General features: G+C 44.5%; 2 protein-coding genes across 9 annotated transcripts in view; one reads left to right on the forward strand and one right to left on the reverse strand.

Moving 5' to 3' along the window:
- The first annotated feature begins 8,300 nt into the window (after positions 1–8,300).
- ccdc153 (coiled-coil domain containing 153) lies at positions 8,301–12,943 on the forward strand. Of its 7 annotated transcripts, none has more exons than XM_041234789.1 (8): positions 8,301–8,549; positions 9,139–9,226; positions 9,582–9,647; positions 10,264–10,383; positions 10,574–10,614; positions 10,955–11,085; positions 11,532–11,697; positions 12,131–12,257. In XM_041234789.1, exons 2-8 carry the CDS (start codon positions 9,163–9,165, stop codon positions 12,167–12,169), a joined length of 627 nt encoding a protein of 208 aa, XP_041090723.1. In that variant the 5' UTR covers positions 8,301–8,549; positions 9,139–9,162; the 3' UTR covers positions 12,170–12,257. The 7 variants fall into 7 exon arrangements, with proteins under 7 accessions (XP_041090723.1, XP_041090724.1, XP_041090727.1 ...); XM_041234790.1 differs by lacking the exon at positions 12,131–12,257 and adding an exon at positions 12,532–12,943 and having other exon boundaries at positions 8,302–8,549; XM_041234793.1 differs by lacking the exon at positions 12,131–12,257 and adding an exon at positions 12,532–12,911 and having other exon boundaries at positions 8,446–8,549; positions 10,574–10,666.
- A 928-nt stretch (positions 12,944–13,871) lies between these two features.
- LOC121304090 (signaling lymphocytic activation molecule-like) overlaps positions 13,872–16,041 on the reverse strand; it is a 10,361-nt gene continuing 8,191 nt past the window's right edge. For both annotated transcript variants that reach the window (XM_041235064.1, XM_041235062.1), the window contains 4 exons: positions 15,479–15,823; positions 15,160–15,396; positions 14,459–14,587; positions 13,872–14,295 (listed from right to left, as the gene is read on the reverse strand). In XM_041235064.1, coding sequence (XP_041090998.1) covers positions 14,144–14,295; positions 14,459–14,587; positions 15,160–15,396; positions 15,479–15,823 — 863 coding nt within the window. In that variant the 3' untranslated portion in view covers positions 13,872–14,143. The remainder of the gene's footprint in view (positions 14,296–14,458; positions 14,588–15,159; positions 15,397–15,478; positions 15,824–16,041) is intronic.

Genomic DNA, 16,041 nt, shown 5'->3' on the forward strand with positions numbered 1-16,041 from the left:
GTAACGACAGTGGGTCACAGCCTGCAGAGGGATTAGACTCCTCGAATTTAGATAAGGAAGAACGCAGCCAGTAAAGTTACCAAACACCTCATTTAAGGGCTTGGTCTTAGGGGTTGATGTGATCAATCACCTATCTGTGACTATCACAGAACTAAAAACAAGTGCTACTGCAAACTGTGGGGTCCCTGATGCTGTAAAACTACAAAAACCCAGCTGTGGCTCATCCCAGCTGGGTGTCATAATGATGTCAAGAGGGAAGATGGCCATGAACTGTCTTATAGGTAAATGTAATGCTTGCGGTGTGAATGGACTGCTGTGCTGTTCATTTTCCACCTCCACAAAAGCATGGATAAGCCCTTGCTACAAACTGCACTTCCACATTTGTAGTCTTAGATTTTTTTGCAAGAAAAAACACCCAGTTTGTTAAACTCTTTTTTTTTTAATAATGAGGGGGGTTGCTGATTAAGCAGTGAGCTGAGCACATTTCAATGGTCTGTTAGACCTTTAATTTCTACTGAGGATTAAAAAGAAAAAGCATGGAGAGTTAGATTCTTAAATATACAAACTGTGTCTACTACTGTACATTCTTATAACTGAATGCCAATGCTCGTTTGTTAAAAGCAGGCATGCAAATCTCTTCGCACACTCCTGAAGTAACAAAGTACCCGCCTGGAAAACTGCACAGGAGGACTATGCAAAATATTGCAGTGTGACAGGATGACGCTAAGCGGTGACGTCAGGCCAGAATGCAGGAACAGAAAAAACAAAAAGGCACTACTGCAGGCAAGAGACGCGCTGCGCGTTGTTTAATTAAAGAGAAAAATAAATTAAATATTTAAAACACAAAAAAACACTGCTCACAGGAGCGCAAAAATAAAAGCAAAATCACAAACACAAAACCCTAAAGGTCTGGCTGGGCAGTAACTCTGTATTATTTTTCTCTCCTCTCTCGCTCCGCCTCTTGAACACCCCACCCAGAGTGCAGAGAGCTGCAGGTTTCTATACAGGTGACCATCTCCCAATTAGCAACTAATTAAAATCACTTAATTAACTTGGGAGATGGCCACCTTCTACACAAGGTTTTTTTATTAATCATTCCTGGCAGTGAACAAGCTGCTACCTTGCCTCTGCCAGAACACACAAACAAAAACAACAAAACAACCCAGCGCTTCTTCGCTGTATATAAAATAAACAATAAACACAAATGAATAATAATACAAACACAAAATAAACTGCACAAGAGCGGAGGGGGAGACCCCGTAAAAATAAATACACAACACATTTAAATAGCAGGGCTTTCCTACCGCCCTGCTACAGGAGGTCACCAAGATTGCTTGGTTGTTGATATAGCGATAGATTGAAGCCTTTAAAGCAATTCACTGAACATTTAGAATGAATTTAAAACACAATTTAGTACCCACATCAAGTTGTTTTTTTTTTTGCTTGTTTTTTTTAAAGCAGTACTCTCTTTCTGTAGTGCCAGGAGTCTGGTTCACTCTCACAGCATTTGAAAAAGTAAAAAAGGAATAAACAGTACTATCAATGTGCTGCTTAAAACCAGAGTGTCAGATAACCATGACTAAGCAGAGCTTCTTCACCCCATAACAATGAGCCCCCACCCCCCAGCACCATGCTAGAATTTGCTAGGTGTGCAACATTTCAGCCACATTATTTCAGCAAGAGAATTTGTCCCTAATTTTGTAACATTAACGGTTTTACTTCCCGTTCAGGTTTCGCAAAAAGCTTTAAAAATAAGCTGAGCAACAACAAGTGCTCGGGACTCTGCAGAAATGTGCAGACGCTTCCTAGATTGTCTGCCTGCACAAGACAGGGCTGTCACTTCCTTTATCACGCTGTGCTAAAGCCAAGGAAATGTGGTCTGTAACTTTACAAACCTGCACTGTGCAAGAGCATCTTCCCTTATTTATTTTTTTAATTAAAACACACACACTGCCAACTGACTGGAGCCACGGCAGATGCTTCTTCTTTTCTTGAAATGTAACAGTCATTGTTTTTTTGTCACTTAAATATAGTGATCAGATAACTGCCTTCTGCTGCTGGTTCACCACAAACTTTTAATAGGTGTCCATTTTTCCATAAATATGCTTTTAAATAGAACCCCGAAGACTAAAACTACACTACCAATTAACTAATAAGAATACCCAGTTGCCCACTTCAAATAATTTAAAACTTCATAAATTGATCATTTCAGAGTATGATTTACAAGATGCAAAAGCTAGAATGCACAGCAGTCATTATGCAACTGGCATTCAACTTCAGACAGCTTTTTTTTTTTAATAAATCATTTCACTCATTTATTGCGAGGGATTGGCTGTTTTGTTTGATTGCTGGCAATATACTGGCTCAGCGTTTGGTAGTTTCAGTCCTATTGTCACTGTGTTTAAAATATTACACAAATGGAAGTCTCCCCAAAGACAGAAAACCCACGGATCAGAAGAGGAGCAAAACACTTTATACAAAATCCCAGTGTATCTCAACGACAGACCGGTGCGGCTAATGCCCCCTCAAACTGTTTAATCACGGCAAAAAATGTTTCAATTTTTCACTTGCAATTAGAGCACAACAATTATAGAATAGAAATAATCCATGTCCAACTACAATCTAAATTAATAAAAAAAATATAGACCTGGACAGTCCAGTTTGTGTACACTTCCCAAAGTATTTTTATCTGTTGGGATGCAAGCTACAAGAAACTCAGCTACTGCAATGGCATCTTCAAACACTGCGAGCAAAACAGAATTTAAAAAGGCATGGCTGCATGTTTATTACATAGGCTAGATCATATTTTACTGGGAATACCTATACTGATACTCAACGTGGAAAGATCCTTCTTCAGTGTGTAAAAGTACATAAATAAACCCACCTTTTAAGAAGGTTAAGGTGCTTTATTTATCCCTGGAACTATGGATTGAAGTGGTCACCAGTTTCACTTGAAGTCATTCAGAGTAAGCTTAAAGTTGAAATAATTAGAAATCTTGGTAGGAGATCTAATCACATGTTCCATGAAAAAAGGAAAGCGCTCTTTTTAAAAAGACAAAGTTATGTTTTACTGGTAAGGCTTAGCTAATTGGCAGCAAAACCAGTTACCACACATTTAGGTTTCGCTGCAATTTAATAAATATTGGAATTGTAACCTTTAAATGTAGAAAAATAACACATGAAAGGCTGCTCTATAGATGTTTCACTTTCCTTGCCGGCTGCTGGATACTGACTGCATCCTTCCCCACCAAAGAAAGCACAGCCTCCCCTGCCTGGCTGCTACATCAGGATCAGGATATCTCTCTGTCCAGCTCAGCTCCCAGCCAAGCTGGCAATGCCGTGAAGCCGACAAAACTCTGGATGCTGCAGAGAGGGTCACCACACGTGTACGCTAATGCATTCCCTGCAGAGAGGGTCACCACACGTGTACGCTAATGCATTCCCTGCAGAGAGGGTCACATTCCCTGCAGAGAGGGTCACCACACGTGTACGCTAATGCATTCCCTGCAGAGAGGGTCACCACACGTGTACGCTAATGCATTCCCTGCAGAGAGGGTCACCACACGTGTACGCTAATGCATTCCCTGCAGAGAGGGTCACCACACGTGTACGCTAATGCATTCCCTGCAGAGAGGGTCACCACACGTGTACGCTAATGCATTCCCTGCAGAGAGGGTCACCACACGTGTACGCTAATGCATTCCATGCAGAGAGGGTCACCACACGTGTACGCTAATGCATTCCCTGCAGAGAGGGTCACCACACGTGTACGCTAATGCATTCCCTGCAGAGAGGGTGCCAGTGCCCTGGACCTTGCAGTCAGACCGTATCATCCTGATTGTTTACTGCACTAGAAAGGTCTTTCTGACAGCACGTACAGGGACAGAAGTGGGTGGCACAGTCATCTTCCTTTGATAATCAGAGCACATGTTTCTGTTTTATCACAACCAGTCCCCAGTTTTATGTGAGCATACGACTGAGAACTGGCCAAAGCAGCAAGGGAGTGACTGTGACCAAAACATTTACAGCATGCAAGACAATCAACAGAATATAAATGTAGCTTTCAGATTTTTTTTATAGCATGTAGCCCCAATGACGTTAAACAGAAAGGCAAAAAAACTCTCTCTGGTTATCTGTTTGAGCCATTCCAAGCCAGTAAGGGTTACTATGACAGGACCACTGCTTCCAGACCCCCATAAACATAACCCGATATCCTGGTAGCCTGTTAACAATTAAATAAAAATGTATTAGTCTTATTTTTTTAATAACTCAAGGTTGAAGTGTTTTACGACAAGCTAGACAGGTCTCAATTCCTGAAATAGTTTAAAACATCAAGCCCCAGTAAACCACAATAACTGCAGTTAACAGCTCATGTCTTTACAGAGTTCACAGCTTTGCGAGGCACAAACAACTATTTAAAGAAACTGAAGCAGACTAGGGTAAACCCAGTCCGAGACAGCCCTTGTGGGTGTGAAGAGATTGAGAAAATCGGCATGTTTGCTGGACAAGGGGTGACAGAAGTTAAACAGCGAACCCAGAAGAGCCTTCCTGCCTGCGCTGCAGCTGACCTTCCCTTCACTGCCATCCATATTTGGCCCTGAAATAATGCATTTTAATGAGCTCTCAAACATAGCACTAATTTCAAAAGAACACAAAGCACTGTGCAGCGTTTCAGAGACTGTTAATGGCTTGCAGCTTCAACAAGTCTCAATGGCTGAACCCACGTCACAACCTTGGAAGGCGTTTTCACAGCTCAGACCAGACTCTTATTTATTTTTTCGTTCAGATTTTGGTTATCCTGCTGAATCTTTTTCCATTCAGCCTACCCTTTGATTGCAGTGGTCTCTTAAAAGCAAGGTCCTGTTGGCAGTAGTGCCTTGTCTAGAATCACGCAATCTCTCGCTTCTACCACGTGCTCACAATAGTACCAGTCTTTGCAGGGGGAGGGGGGCTGCTCTGACGATGCCCTGTTTAATATGGTTAATCCACTGTGCCACGCTTTGGTGACACATAGGAAATTGGCTCCTCATAACTTCTGGTTGAAAGCCCATGAGTGCAAGTCTTAGAACAATGTTAAATGGAAAGGCAGAACTACAATCCGTCCTGGACGTGGGTTACACAAGAGCAGCATAGCTGCTAATGGGAAACTCACTCATCTTTAAAAAGCGAGGCAAAGGGTGAAAGGAACTGGATTTGCAGAAACATGCAAGGATTTTTTAATAACCAAGGATAAAGCATTGCAGATTGTATTGTGCAAGCCAAGCCTGTCTCGACTGTGCGTTTCCTTAAATCTGCGAGACAAATCTTACCAGTCTCAAGCCCAGGCACACAACAGTCACTGTAAATTACATCTATTGGTCTGGATGTCAGCAAACTTCAGGAAAGTACTTTAAACCCTTTTTAACAATGAAATGGATACGACTGATAGTCACTGACTAAAAATGGAGATAAATATATAAATAGTATGCATAAAGTCGGGTTATCAATCTCTTAATGTATAGAGAAGATGATGTGTGTGTGTGTATTTTTAGATCATCAATGTAACTAATACACTGTGGGGGGCGGTGTGTCATACCTCAAACTATTATTACATTACTAGAATAAGAGACAACAGTACCGGCCATCTCCTTCAGCAAGAGCTTCCTGTTGTATGTACTGCGCTGGCTTATCCACATCGACATGAAAAGCCATCAGTGAACGCTGCTATAAATAAACGCAAGACCTCAAATTGCATTCAATTATTGATCGCCAAGTGTTTTACAAAGTTGTACCTCCTTCCTTTCAGCGTGGTTAAAAACGAAAACTAGCTTACACTGCTACAACCAGAGCAGGGGGGAAAAAATAATGAAAAAGCTTACAATGTGACGGTGTGTTTTACATCTAGTTAGTTTAAGAATGTACATGTTCTTCGGTTTTTTAATCTGCCTTAGCCCTTCCTAGAGTCCAGTACTAGTATACCGAGCTGTTTATTATTCACTCCAACGCCTCTTCTACGAGAAGCAACGAGGATCTGTTTTCTGTTTTTATTACTCCATGCAACAAAAAAAAAAATTCAGTTATGCATTTCGCTATAATCTTTACTGGTTTGTTGCAATCTGCTTAGTGCGAAAATTAAAACAATCCCTCCTTAAAACGACAGTCCGAGCTCCTAGATTCAATTACTCCCGAGAATAGCTCAGCGCTGTTTATATTCAGCACAAGGCTTCTTCCAGCGAGGAAGCGATCCATTATCTTAGTATTGTCTGTTTTATTACTGCATGCATCAGTCCGACTGATCAATTAAAAAAATAATAAATACAAAAATTACTACCAGCAATGCAACCCTACGTGTTATAATAGTAATAACGCAGTCCATCCAACTTGGGTACTATTATTATTATTTTCACAATGCAAAGACATTTTTAAAAGGCTCGTTTAATGTCAGATCAAAGGTATTTAAACTAAAAGGGCTCCTTGTTCCAGTTGCTATTATTAACCCATCGATGTGTCTATTGCCCAATTAAATGTGCGTCAAGTAATGACTGTAAAGAACTGTAATTAATAATAAGCAGTATATTACATTTCTGCTCGCTTGTACTATTGGGCCGTGGCTTGATTCTCTCAGTGCATTTTGTCTCTCGCTTTCTGGTTTGCTATTGCTAGCACTAACCTTGTCCATGAGTTTCCAGCATTTCTCCACGGTCTTCTTGTCGACGGCCCCGGGTTGGTGGTGCGAGTGAAGGTGATGGTGGGGCTGGAAAGCGTCCTTCATCAACCCGATCAGCCCGCCGCCCCTCTTCAGGTTCCCTGCCATGCCAGAGGCGCCGGACCCCGAGAGCAGCGAGCCTGCTTGAGACACCCGCCCCGGGCTGCGACCCCCCGAGCAGCGAGCCTGAGCACCCGCCCCGGGCTGCTTGAGACACCCGCCCCGGGCTGCGACCCCCCGAGCAGCGAGCCTGCTTGAGACACCCGCCCCGGGCTGCGACCCCCCGAGCAGCGAGCCTGCTTGAGACACCCGCCCCGGGCTGCGACCCCCCGAGCAGCGAGCCTGCTTGAGACACCCGCCCCGGGCCTGCTTGAGACACCCGCCCCGGGCTGCGACCCCCCGAGCAGCGAGCCTGCTTGAGACACCCGCCCCGGGCTGCGACCCCCCAGCGAGCCTGCTTGAGACACCCGCCCCGGGCTGCGACCCCCCGAGCAGCGAGCCTGCTTGAGACACCCGCCCCGGGCTGCGACCCCCCGAGCAGCGAGCCTGCTTGAGACACCCGCCCCGGCCGAGACTCCCGCGGGGGGTGGGGGGCTCTACCGCAGAACCAGCCCCATAAATAGACCCCGACTGCGGGACGCGAAGCGGGCTTAATGGGAGCCCGATAAACAGCTCTCCTCCTCGGCTCGGAATAAGTCCAGAGTTTCTGTTTTTTATTATATCTATTTATTTAGCTCTGTCTCTCTCGCGTCGTTGTTTTTTTTTTTTCACTGTCCTCCTCTGAGAGAGACAGAGGAAGTTTCTAAGCAGCTCAGTGAAGGAAGAAAAAAAAAAAACCCACAAGCGGAATCGACGCCAAACACTGCGTGTCCGTGTGAAGAAAAAAAAACCCAAAACACACAGATATAATATATAAATATTGCAATAGTGAAAAACAAGGAGAGGAGGAGGCGGGTGGAAACTCAGTCTCTCAGAATAATTAACAGCGCCTTTCAACATCCCCTTCCGCTCCTCGAACCCCGCCCCCTCCCCGCGGGGGCGCGCCTGCGACGGGGACGCGCTCTGCAAACCCAGAGCTGCATTTCTCGGCTGTAACATGTCTGGCAATATGAAATTAAGATAAGAACAATAAAAATAAATCAGGGTGCACACTAAAACCGCGCACCGTTGCTTTGCAGTACGCGTCCCGTGCAACGCACTGAAAAGAAAAGTGGAGAGTCATTTATCATTTTTAATGAAATTGATATTTAGGGTTTTTTTTTTTTAAAAAATACTTCTGTACGAAACACGCGTTGCTATATTGAGTTTTACACCTCGTCGTTTTTTTTTTTTTTAAATACTTTAGCTGGGAATCCTTCGAACCGAGTCTCACTCAGTTTTAAATGGACCTCTCGCTTAATCCATAGTGATATATACAAACCGCGGCGGGTATTCCGTCTTTCTGAAATACGCCACGGCACTCAAACCACAACCTAATCAAACACGCAATGCATTTGTATCTAAACATGAGACAGAATAAAGCGTGTGTCTCAGACGTGTGCTATTTTGACTCCAGAGAAGCCACAGCCGGTTAACAAAGCTGCCCTCCTTACAGCCTCTGTTTTGCAGAACTATAACAGGGAGCCCTGTCTCTTTAAAAGCGCGACTGCGTTGCTACATGGCGTCTCTGGTTCCCTCGGCAACGAGAGACTCTGGTATCTTAGCAACAGTTACACCCGCCTTCTGTGATAGGTGATAGGTCAGCTACACACCCGAAGGGGTATCCCTCGCAGGGTGACTGGGTGCGTTGCCTTTCAATCAATAAGCGCTTTGTTTGGAGCGGGGGATAGATTGTTTCATTTGCGACCACAGATTGTAATTTAAGGTAACGCGCCTATTTTGGGAATCAAGTTAATTTGCTCAAATGCAGTGTTGTTTTTTTTCTAGATGAGGGGCTGTGGTCAGCATTAGAAATGGCATTGCTTGCTGGTTGTCTGCTGTGTGGCTCGGTCGAGATTGTATTTTCAGTAATTTTAGGATTTCCATGCAGTAGCGTGCTTATTCTTGACTCACACAGAGCAACATAAAGGTCGAACTGTGGCTAGCAGGAAGGAGGAAAAAGCATGAAGGTGCCCTTTTACAGGGGACTGTAAGCAAACTGGACGGTCAACAATGCCTACTTTATCTCTACATTGCAGAATGCAGTGAACAGGCTCCAAGGCGTTATATGTTGTGTGGAATTGAATATCATCGCGGGGCACGCCTTTAAAAGGAATAATAGGTGTCTTACTTGACAGGCATCTCAAAAAGATCCTTGACAGGCATTATGGCTTGATTGCAGACTGGTAACCCCTGTCCAGATAGCTGTCAAGTTGTTGTTTTGTACTGGTACCGTTTACTGTTTATCAAATGATTGCTGACACGCAGGTGTATAGTGTCCTTGACAAGTACGTCATGTTTTTTATCCTTGACAGGTCTGAGAATCTGCAGCCTGGAAAATGCCGCCCAAGAAAAAGGGAAAAGCAAAGGGGAAGAAGGGAAAGAAGAAGAAAACATCTGATGGTAGATGCAGAGAGAGAGAGAGAGAGAGAGAGAGAGAGAGAGAGAGAGAATTAAAAACCAGCACACAGCTCTCTATCCAAGGAGAAATAGTAAACGAAGATGAAAAGTCATTGAGAAACTGCAAACTCACAGTTTTAATAACAGCTATACTGTTTCGGCTAGCTAGCTACGTCTACCAAGAAAAGAAGGCAGGAGCCGAAACATTGTAGCTAATTATTAAAATAATAGTTCTCAGTTTATCAATTACATTTCTTCTTCATTGTGTGTGTGTGTGTGTGTGTATGGAATCACGACTTATTCACCAACGCTTGGGTTAATTTCTCTCATTGTTGTCTGCGGTTCCTGTTCTCTGAAGACAATGGATTGCAAGAGAAGTACAAGCGCAGCACTCTGGATGTGGCCGTGCTGAAGCAGCACCTGGGTGAGAGATCAATGCATTCTTTCCATTGTCATTACAAAGTGAAGGTTGTCCTTACGTGCAGACATGCTTGCGTGCATGCTGTACAGAAACTCCATGGCGAGGAACTGCATGACAGTTACTGAGAGTCACGGCAATACAAAGAGGGGAGATGGGCAAGTCAGCCCAAGTTTTTAAAACTTTCTCACATATTTAAATGAATGATTCCTTTCATCTAACTTGACTGTTTGTGTACATATACCATGATTTTTGTCAGATGTACTATTACTGTGTATGCATTTACACTATGTGAACAGAACCTTTAATATTATATGAATACATGCATTCAATACTGTATAGACCTACAGCATGGCGATGTTGGAGAAACTTCAGGGCATTAATAACCTGGAGTTATTGATGATCAATTCACTAAACTGTATATAACAGAAATTGTCATAAAATAATAAGTTGATTTTATCAGGTAAAACTGCAAGAAAATGAGTTGTCTTCTTTAGTGCACATGTTTGCCTGCTTATTAGTTCCTTTAGTTTTCCCTTCAGAATTGTGATTGGTTGTTTTGAAGTGAGATGATTTAGTTACTTGCTGTGCTGTGCTGTGCGTGTGTGGCCCCTCTCTGTAGCCCTGCGGAGGGATGTAGTGAGACAGGCCCAGGCTTGCAGTCACAACCTGAAATCCAGACTGGCTGTGCTGGAGCAGGAGCTGGACGAGGAGCGCGAGGACAAGAAGGATATCAACGCAGGTGAGCTGAGGGCAGTGAAGCGACTCTTAGTGAACTGAAACTAGCCTGGCCACTGCTTGTTTCGCTTCAGAGCTTCTTCAATGTGAGCTCCAACGAAGGAAGGGACCTTCAAATCGAAACAGCAACTGCGTTGTTTTTAAAAGGGGCTCTGATTCATTCCCCCTCTCCCTGTCCTTCTCCCTGGCCCCAGACCTGACTCGACAGTACAAGACCATGCAGATGGAGACAGGGGTGAGAGTTCATCAGCTGGAGATTGAGGTCAGCCGGTTACGCCAGCAGCTCGGTACGTCCTCAACTACCAGCCAGAGACGAGCCGGAGATCACAGCTGAAACGCTGCCTGAGCCCCACAGCCCCCCAACCTAACCGGCAGCCACTGCAACGGCATGACTAGACTGAGTCAGCATCACAAAAAGATTCTCAGAGTATCCCACGGCATGAATAATCGTGTTAAGTTTCTTAGCTGTGATGCACTTAATAATGCATATGTGTGTTTTTATACACTGTATAATTCCCATACATGGTTTGAGCATTCTTAAAATGAACCCCTGTATTCGTACCCCCTGCCTCCAGCTCTGTGCCAGCAGGACCTGCAGTGCGAGCGAGAGGAGAAGCAGCGCACAGTGCAGGAGAAGGACGCCACCATCGCAGAGCTGCAGGGCAAGATCGACAACATGGAGACAGACTATGAGAGGATCCTGCATGTGAGTCAGCAAAGGGCCCAGACACTGATGGTTGTTGTTATTATTATTATTATTATTATTATTATTATTATTATTATTATTATTATTATTATTATTATGCAATGCAGGGTTCAAAGAAGGTGGCTGTTGAGAAGGTTAATATGGATCGATGTTCTGCCCCTGAATCTTCAGCACACTTTTAATGTGTATATCCCCACCTGCAGGATGTAATGCTACATGACAACCAGACTAAACTTCACAGATCAAAAACCGTGTTCACAATTATGCTCTAGATGTTGGAGAACTGAAGACTTCTGTTTATTTCTGCTGCATGATCCCCACTGTGCTGTCACCGCCCCCCCCCAATTCTACCTCACTCTTTCTAATTCTACCTCTCCCACCCCCCCCTTTCTCGCTCTCTCTGTCTCTGTCTCTCTCTAATTCTACCAAACCCACTACTCCTTCAGGACACTCTTGACAGCCTCCTGTCCCGCCTGGCTGAGTCCAAACTGCGCTGGGTGGATGAGAGCACCGCACTGCACTTTGACAACAAGGAGAGGCTGGCAGACTTTGGGCTCAACCCGTTGGACATCTGACCCCTCTCTGACCAGCGCATGGGCACCCGGGAGCCAGGTGACCTGGGGCAGACAACACAACACTTGCAACCCCTAGGAAGGTTCACTGAGGAATAGGAAAACACATACCACAGTGTGGTAAAGCACAGTGAAACACAGTACAAGAAAGTATCCCCAGAACCATTCGGACACATGAAGTGCATTGCTTATTCATGATAAGTATTTCAAAGTGCTGCCTGTAATGTAGTCTGTCCCCCCAACCCTTAACAGGCAATGTGCTTTAGTCTTACAATGTACCTTGAGCAATATCACCCCCTGTTAGTACCACTACTGAGAGCACACAGCAGTTCAGGGTAGCAGATCATGAGGGTTCAAGAAACACAGCGATGTACCGCGACTGTCTGCGAGAAGCTGAGAGGCTAGTGTCTGATCTTGCGTTTGAAAATAAAAACCGTACTGAGCTCTGTTTTTGTTGTTTTTTTTCCCCCAAGGACAATGATAGTTCTGGACGAGGTCTGTGGTTCTGCTAATTTCAGAAAACCAGAACACATGCAGTTTTCACTAGCATGAAGTGAACACTAGATGTCTCTTTCAACCCAGAAATAAATTAAAAAAAAAAAGATTCACAGACCTTTGGATTTCATTTTCTTTGAGCTTAATCTAAAATCTGCTCAGATTTCCTGCTGTAAATCACGGTAAAAGCAGAGCTAAGTGGAGTATGAACAAAGGCATGTTTAAGAGAAAACTTTAGGAAGTGAATAGAATAATTATTGCAAACACGGCGTGGGAACAAATGTGGTCTTTCCTATATCTGCAAGGGGGGTGTTGCTGGGGGCTCTACTGGTTTAAGGGTTATATATAGTGATTTCTTATTTTTTATTATGTGCTACAGCAGCATCGGTGGAGGTGAAGGAGATTGAGAACGACAAAGGAAATAACAAAGCAGTCCCTGCAGGGGAAGGACTGAGCCGATAAGATCAGGGTGCACATTGAGATGCTGCTGAGGCCAGCCTTGCAGAATGGGAACATGTGAGTGCTGTGAACAGCGACACACAGAGTTATCCGGTGGTTTTGATATTATCTTCTTCAGTGCAAGCCAGTCCGAGCTCAGAACGGTGCGTTTTGGTAGATAGCATCATCTCATCCACGGACATAGCTAGAAATAGATTTTTACTGTGGCAAAAATCACATTTTTGTCTAAAGAAACCTGCATGTCCTTTTTATGTTACGAAGGTGATGGTTCTCATCTTATAAAGCCTGGAATTAATGCAAACTGCAAAGCAATACAAGTCGCTAACTCTTTTTACCCAGTGATCCACCTTGAATAATGTTTGAAATTTCATGACCTAAAACAAAAAAATAGGATCCGATCTGAGTTCACTGGAGTTGGATCATAAAAAGATGTTGTGTTAGTCAGATCTGGATCTGTAATCTTTGATCCAAACTTCTGTACAGCCTGAGATCACAATAATGTTACAAGGAAATGGCAAATAAAAATAATAATAATATTATTATATAATATTATGAAAACGTGTTGATTATGCCACTCTTAAAAATTCAAGTGGGCACATTATTACAAAAAAAAAAATAATAATAATAATCTTTAGATATGTTTTTGTGCTTTTTTTTTCTTTAAAAAATGTACCAGCTGATTTTTACAGAGACGGCTGCCTCAGTTGCATCAGTGTTCGCCCCTGTCATCTCTAATTGCATGCTTGTGGTGATGTGATCTACCGCTGAGCTCCAGTAAAGACAGCTGCTGAAATCGGTTTCAGCCTCACAGAAGCAAGTGAAGAAACAAACTCGGCATTCCTTTACCAAGAATATATTAAAAAAAAAAAAAACAAACAAAAGATTGTACTTTTTATAAACAAAACGTGCCATTTCCGTGGCTCAGAAACACATTGAATATGAATTCCTTCAATCATTCTTTTTTCTTTACATTACTCATGATTGTTTTGGGACCGTGGTACTTCCTGTATTTCCCACGGAGGTTCTTTGTATCATCATCCATCCTTCCTTTATCTGTAACCGCTTAATCCTATAGAGGGTCGCGGTGAGCCGGAGTCTAACCCGCAGACTCAGGGCGCAAGGTAGGACTACACCCTGGACGGGACGCTAGTCCATCGCAGGGCAACTAAGGGGCAATTTAGAGAGGCCAATCTACCTAGCCAGCGTGTCTTTGGACTGTGGGAGGAAACCGGAGTACCCAGAGAAAACCCACATGAACACGGGGAGAACATGCAAACTCCACACAGACAGACCCCTGAGAACGGAATCGAACCCAGGACCCTGGAGCTGTGAGACAGCAGCGCTAACCACAGCGCCACCGTGCAACAGGGATATTTGTATTTCTCCAGTCCCCCAACCTTAACCCTAGTCCTTAACAAACCACTAGAACATAACCTTGTTTAACTGTGTGTAGATTAGGGTGAATGAGAGCTCTTGAGTTTTTTCTTGCTTGCTGGCTGTTTCCATTTGCCTGCTAGGTTTGTACTCAGTTGCTAATTGGAGTTGTGTTGTGCTGCTCTGCTGTTACAGTGGGCCAGCTGTGTTCTCGGGGCTTGCTCTACCACAGCGTGAGCACCGGGCCTCCTCAAACTAGGGTACATGGGTTCATATACAGAGTCGGATTGTTCTGCATCAGCTTTCTTACCTGTAAAACAAACAAAAACAGATTCGTTTCTGCATTCATTTTGCTGCAGCCTGCAACCCTGATCAAGGTTAGGAGAAGGACGGCACACACACAGTGCAGTCGAATGCAGTTATAATAATAATGCAACACAGGCATGCAACTAGCTGTCTGCTAAAGCACTCACCACATCTCTGCTGGGATTTGTGTGTGATGAACGCCAGGATAACGACGACAATGAGAATGGCCGCACTGCAAGGAACCGCAATCAACAGCAGCTTGTTGTTGTTGTTGCTTTCAACACACAGAGGAATATCTGTAAAGAAGAAGAACACATTCATTTAGGAAGCTAACAGCAGTACAGTAATGCTGCGGAAGTCCAGCTGGGCTGGATGATGCAGTGAGTTCATGAAGAAGGGTCAGTCCAGTCCTAGGAGGCCGGCGGGTGTTTAGGAGGAGATAAAGGAGGGGCGTTTAGCATAATGTTGGCCCACTTAGGAATAATGTGGGAGAACCATTTGCACAGCTTCCAGAAAATCAATTGCTTTCTCAGTTCCGGTATGGGGAGCATGTATTTTGCATATTGCATTTGCATGATATTGAATGAGCCAGCCCTCTCTCCACCGTTTACATGCAACTCCGGTAGTGTACTGAATACAAACCATTCATGCACCATCTTCTGGGAGAATTCCACCAGTATGCTACGTACTGCAAAATGGACATCTAGTATCCTGCATACTCAGGCATTTACCACCTTGCCAATGCAACAACTCAGAAATGCAGAATATGGCCGATTATATGGAAGATTTTCAGTTCATAAAGATTTTTTTTTTATTCTACATACTCAAAAATACCTTCATTTAAAACGCACGTAAATGTGGCTCTTACCAGCAAAGGCTACCTCCTCTGTGCTGATAGCGTTGCTGACCACGCAGGTGTAGAAGTTGCAGTGGGGGGGTCCTGGGTTCGAGAGGGACAGATTGGCGGAGTTGTGGAGGAGGATACCTTTCTGGTACCAGGAGAAGTTGAGGCTGGTCCCCTGCAAGGCTGAGCAGGAGAGGACCAGGCTGTGCGTGGGGTCTTGAGGACGGGTGTGCCTGGTAATTGAAGGTGCAGAGACGGGGACTGGGGAACAAAAGAACCCATGTCATACACCCGGACTGCAATCCAGGATAAACAAATCAAGGGTATAATAAAGAATGGGTACCTTCCACAGTGAGGGTTACTTCTGCCTCTACTTCAACCCCCTTCATATCAGAGACCATCACTTTGTACAGCCCTGTATCAGACAGGCTGAGATTGAGGAGCTCCAGAGACCCATTGAGGTAGCGGGCCCGGTCCTGGTACTGCGGCAGTGGAACCGGAGGACCGCGGTTCTGGTCGTAGCGCAGGATCCTCCGTGTGCCTGTTCCCTGTTTCACACTCCACGTGACGGACTGGGGGGAATCCACTGGCGAGCTCACTGTGATGCGCACCCCCAGACTGACCGCATCCCCCACCCGGGCAAACAACTGGGGTCTCTCCGCTGTCACCTCCACCGAGTCGGAGCCCCCTGGAGAGAGAGAAGGCAGGAGTACGCACAGTGCACATGTAATACTAGAGCAATAACTTGTGAGTGCATTGGGGTGCTTACTGGCACTGTGCTGTCACTCTTCCTTTAAGATATTAACGGAGTACTCTGGAGTGTTCCGTGACGTGTTTGAGAACCACGGGGGCTCAGTTACAAAATGACAGTAATGCGTCCTGAATAGATGTATCTCAGATATGGCA

This window comes from Polyodon spathula, chromosome 36 (genome assembly GCF_017654505.1).
Source record: "Polyodon spathula isolate WHYD16114869_AA chromosome 36, ASM1765450v1, whole genome shotgun sequence".
Taxonomy (NCBI): Eukaryota; Metazoa; Chordata; class Actinopteri; order Acipenseriformes; family Polyodontidae; genus Polyodon; species Polyodon spathula.

Coding starts and splice junctions, on each gene's coding strand:
- ccdc153 (XM_041234789.1), top strand. CDS start 9,163: ATGCCGCCCAAGAAAAAGGGAAAAGCAAAGGGGAAGAAGGGAAAGAAG. Junction 11,086..11,531: donor ACTATGAGAGGATCCTGCAT/GTGAGTCAGCAA, acceptor CTACTCCTTCAG/GACACTCTTGACAGCCTCCT. Junction 11,698..12,130: donor CATGGGCACCCGGGAGCCAG/GTGACCTGGGGC, acceptor TTTTCCCCCAAG/GACAATGATAGTTCTGGACG.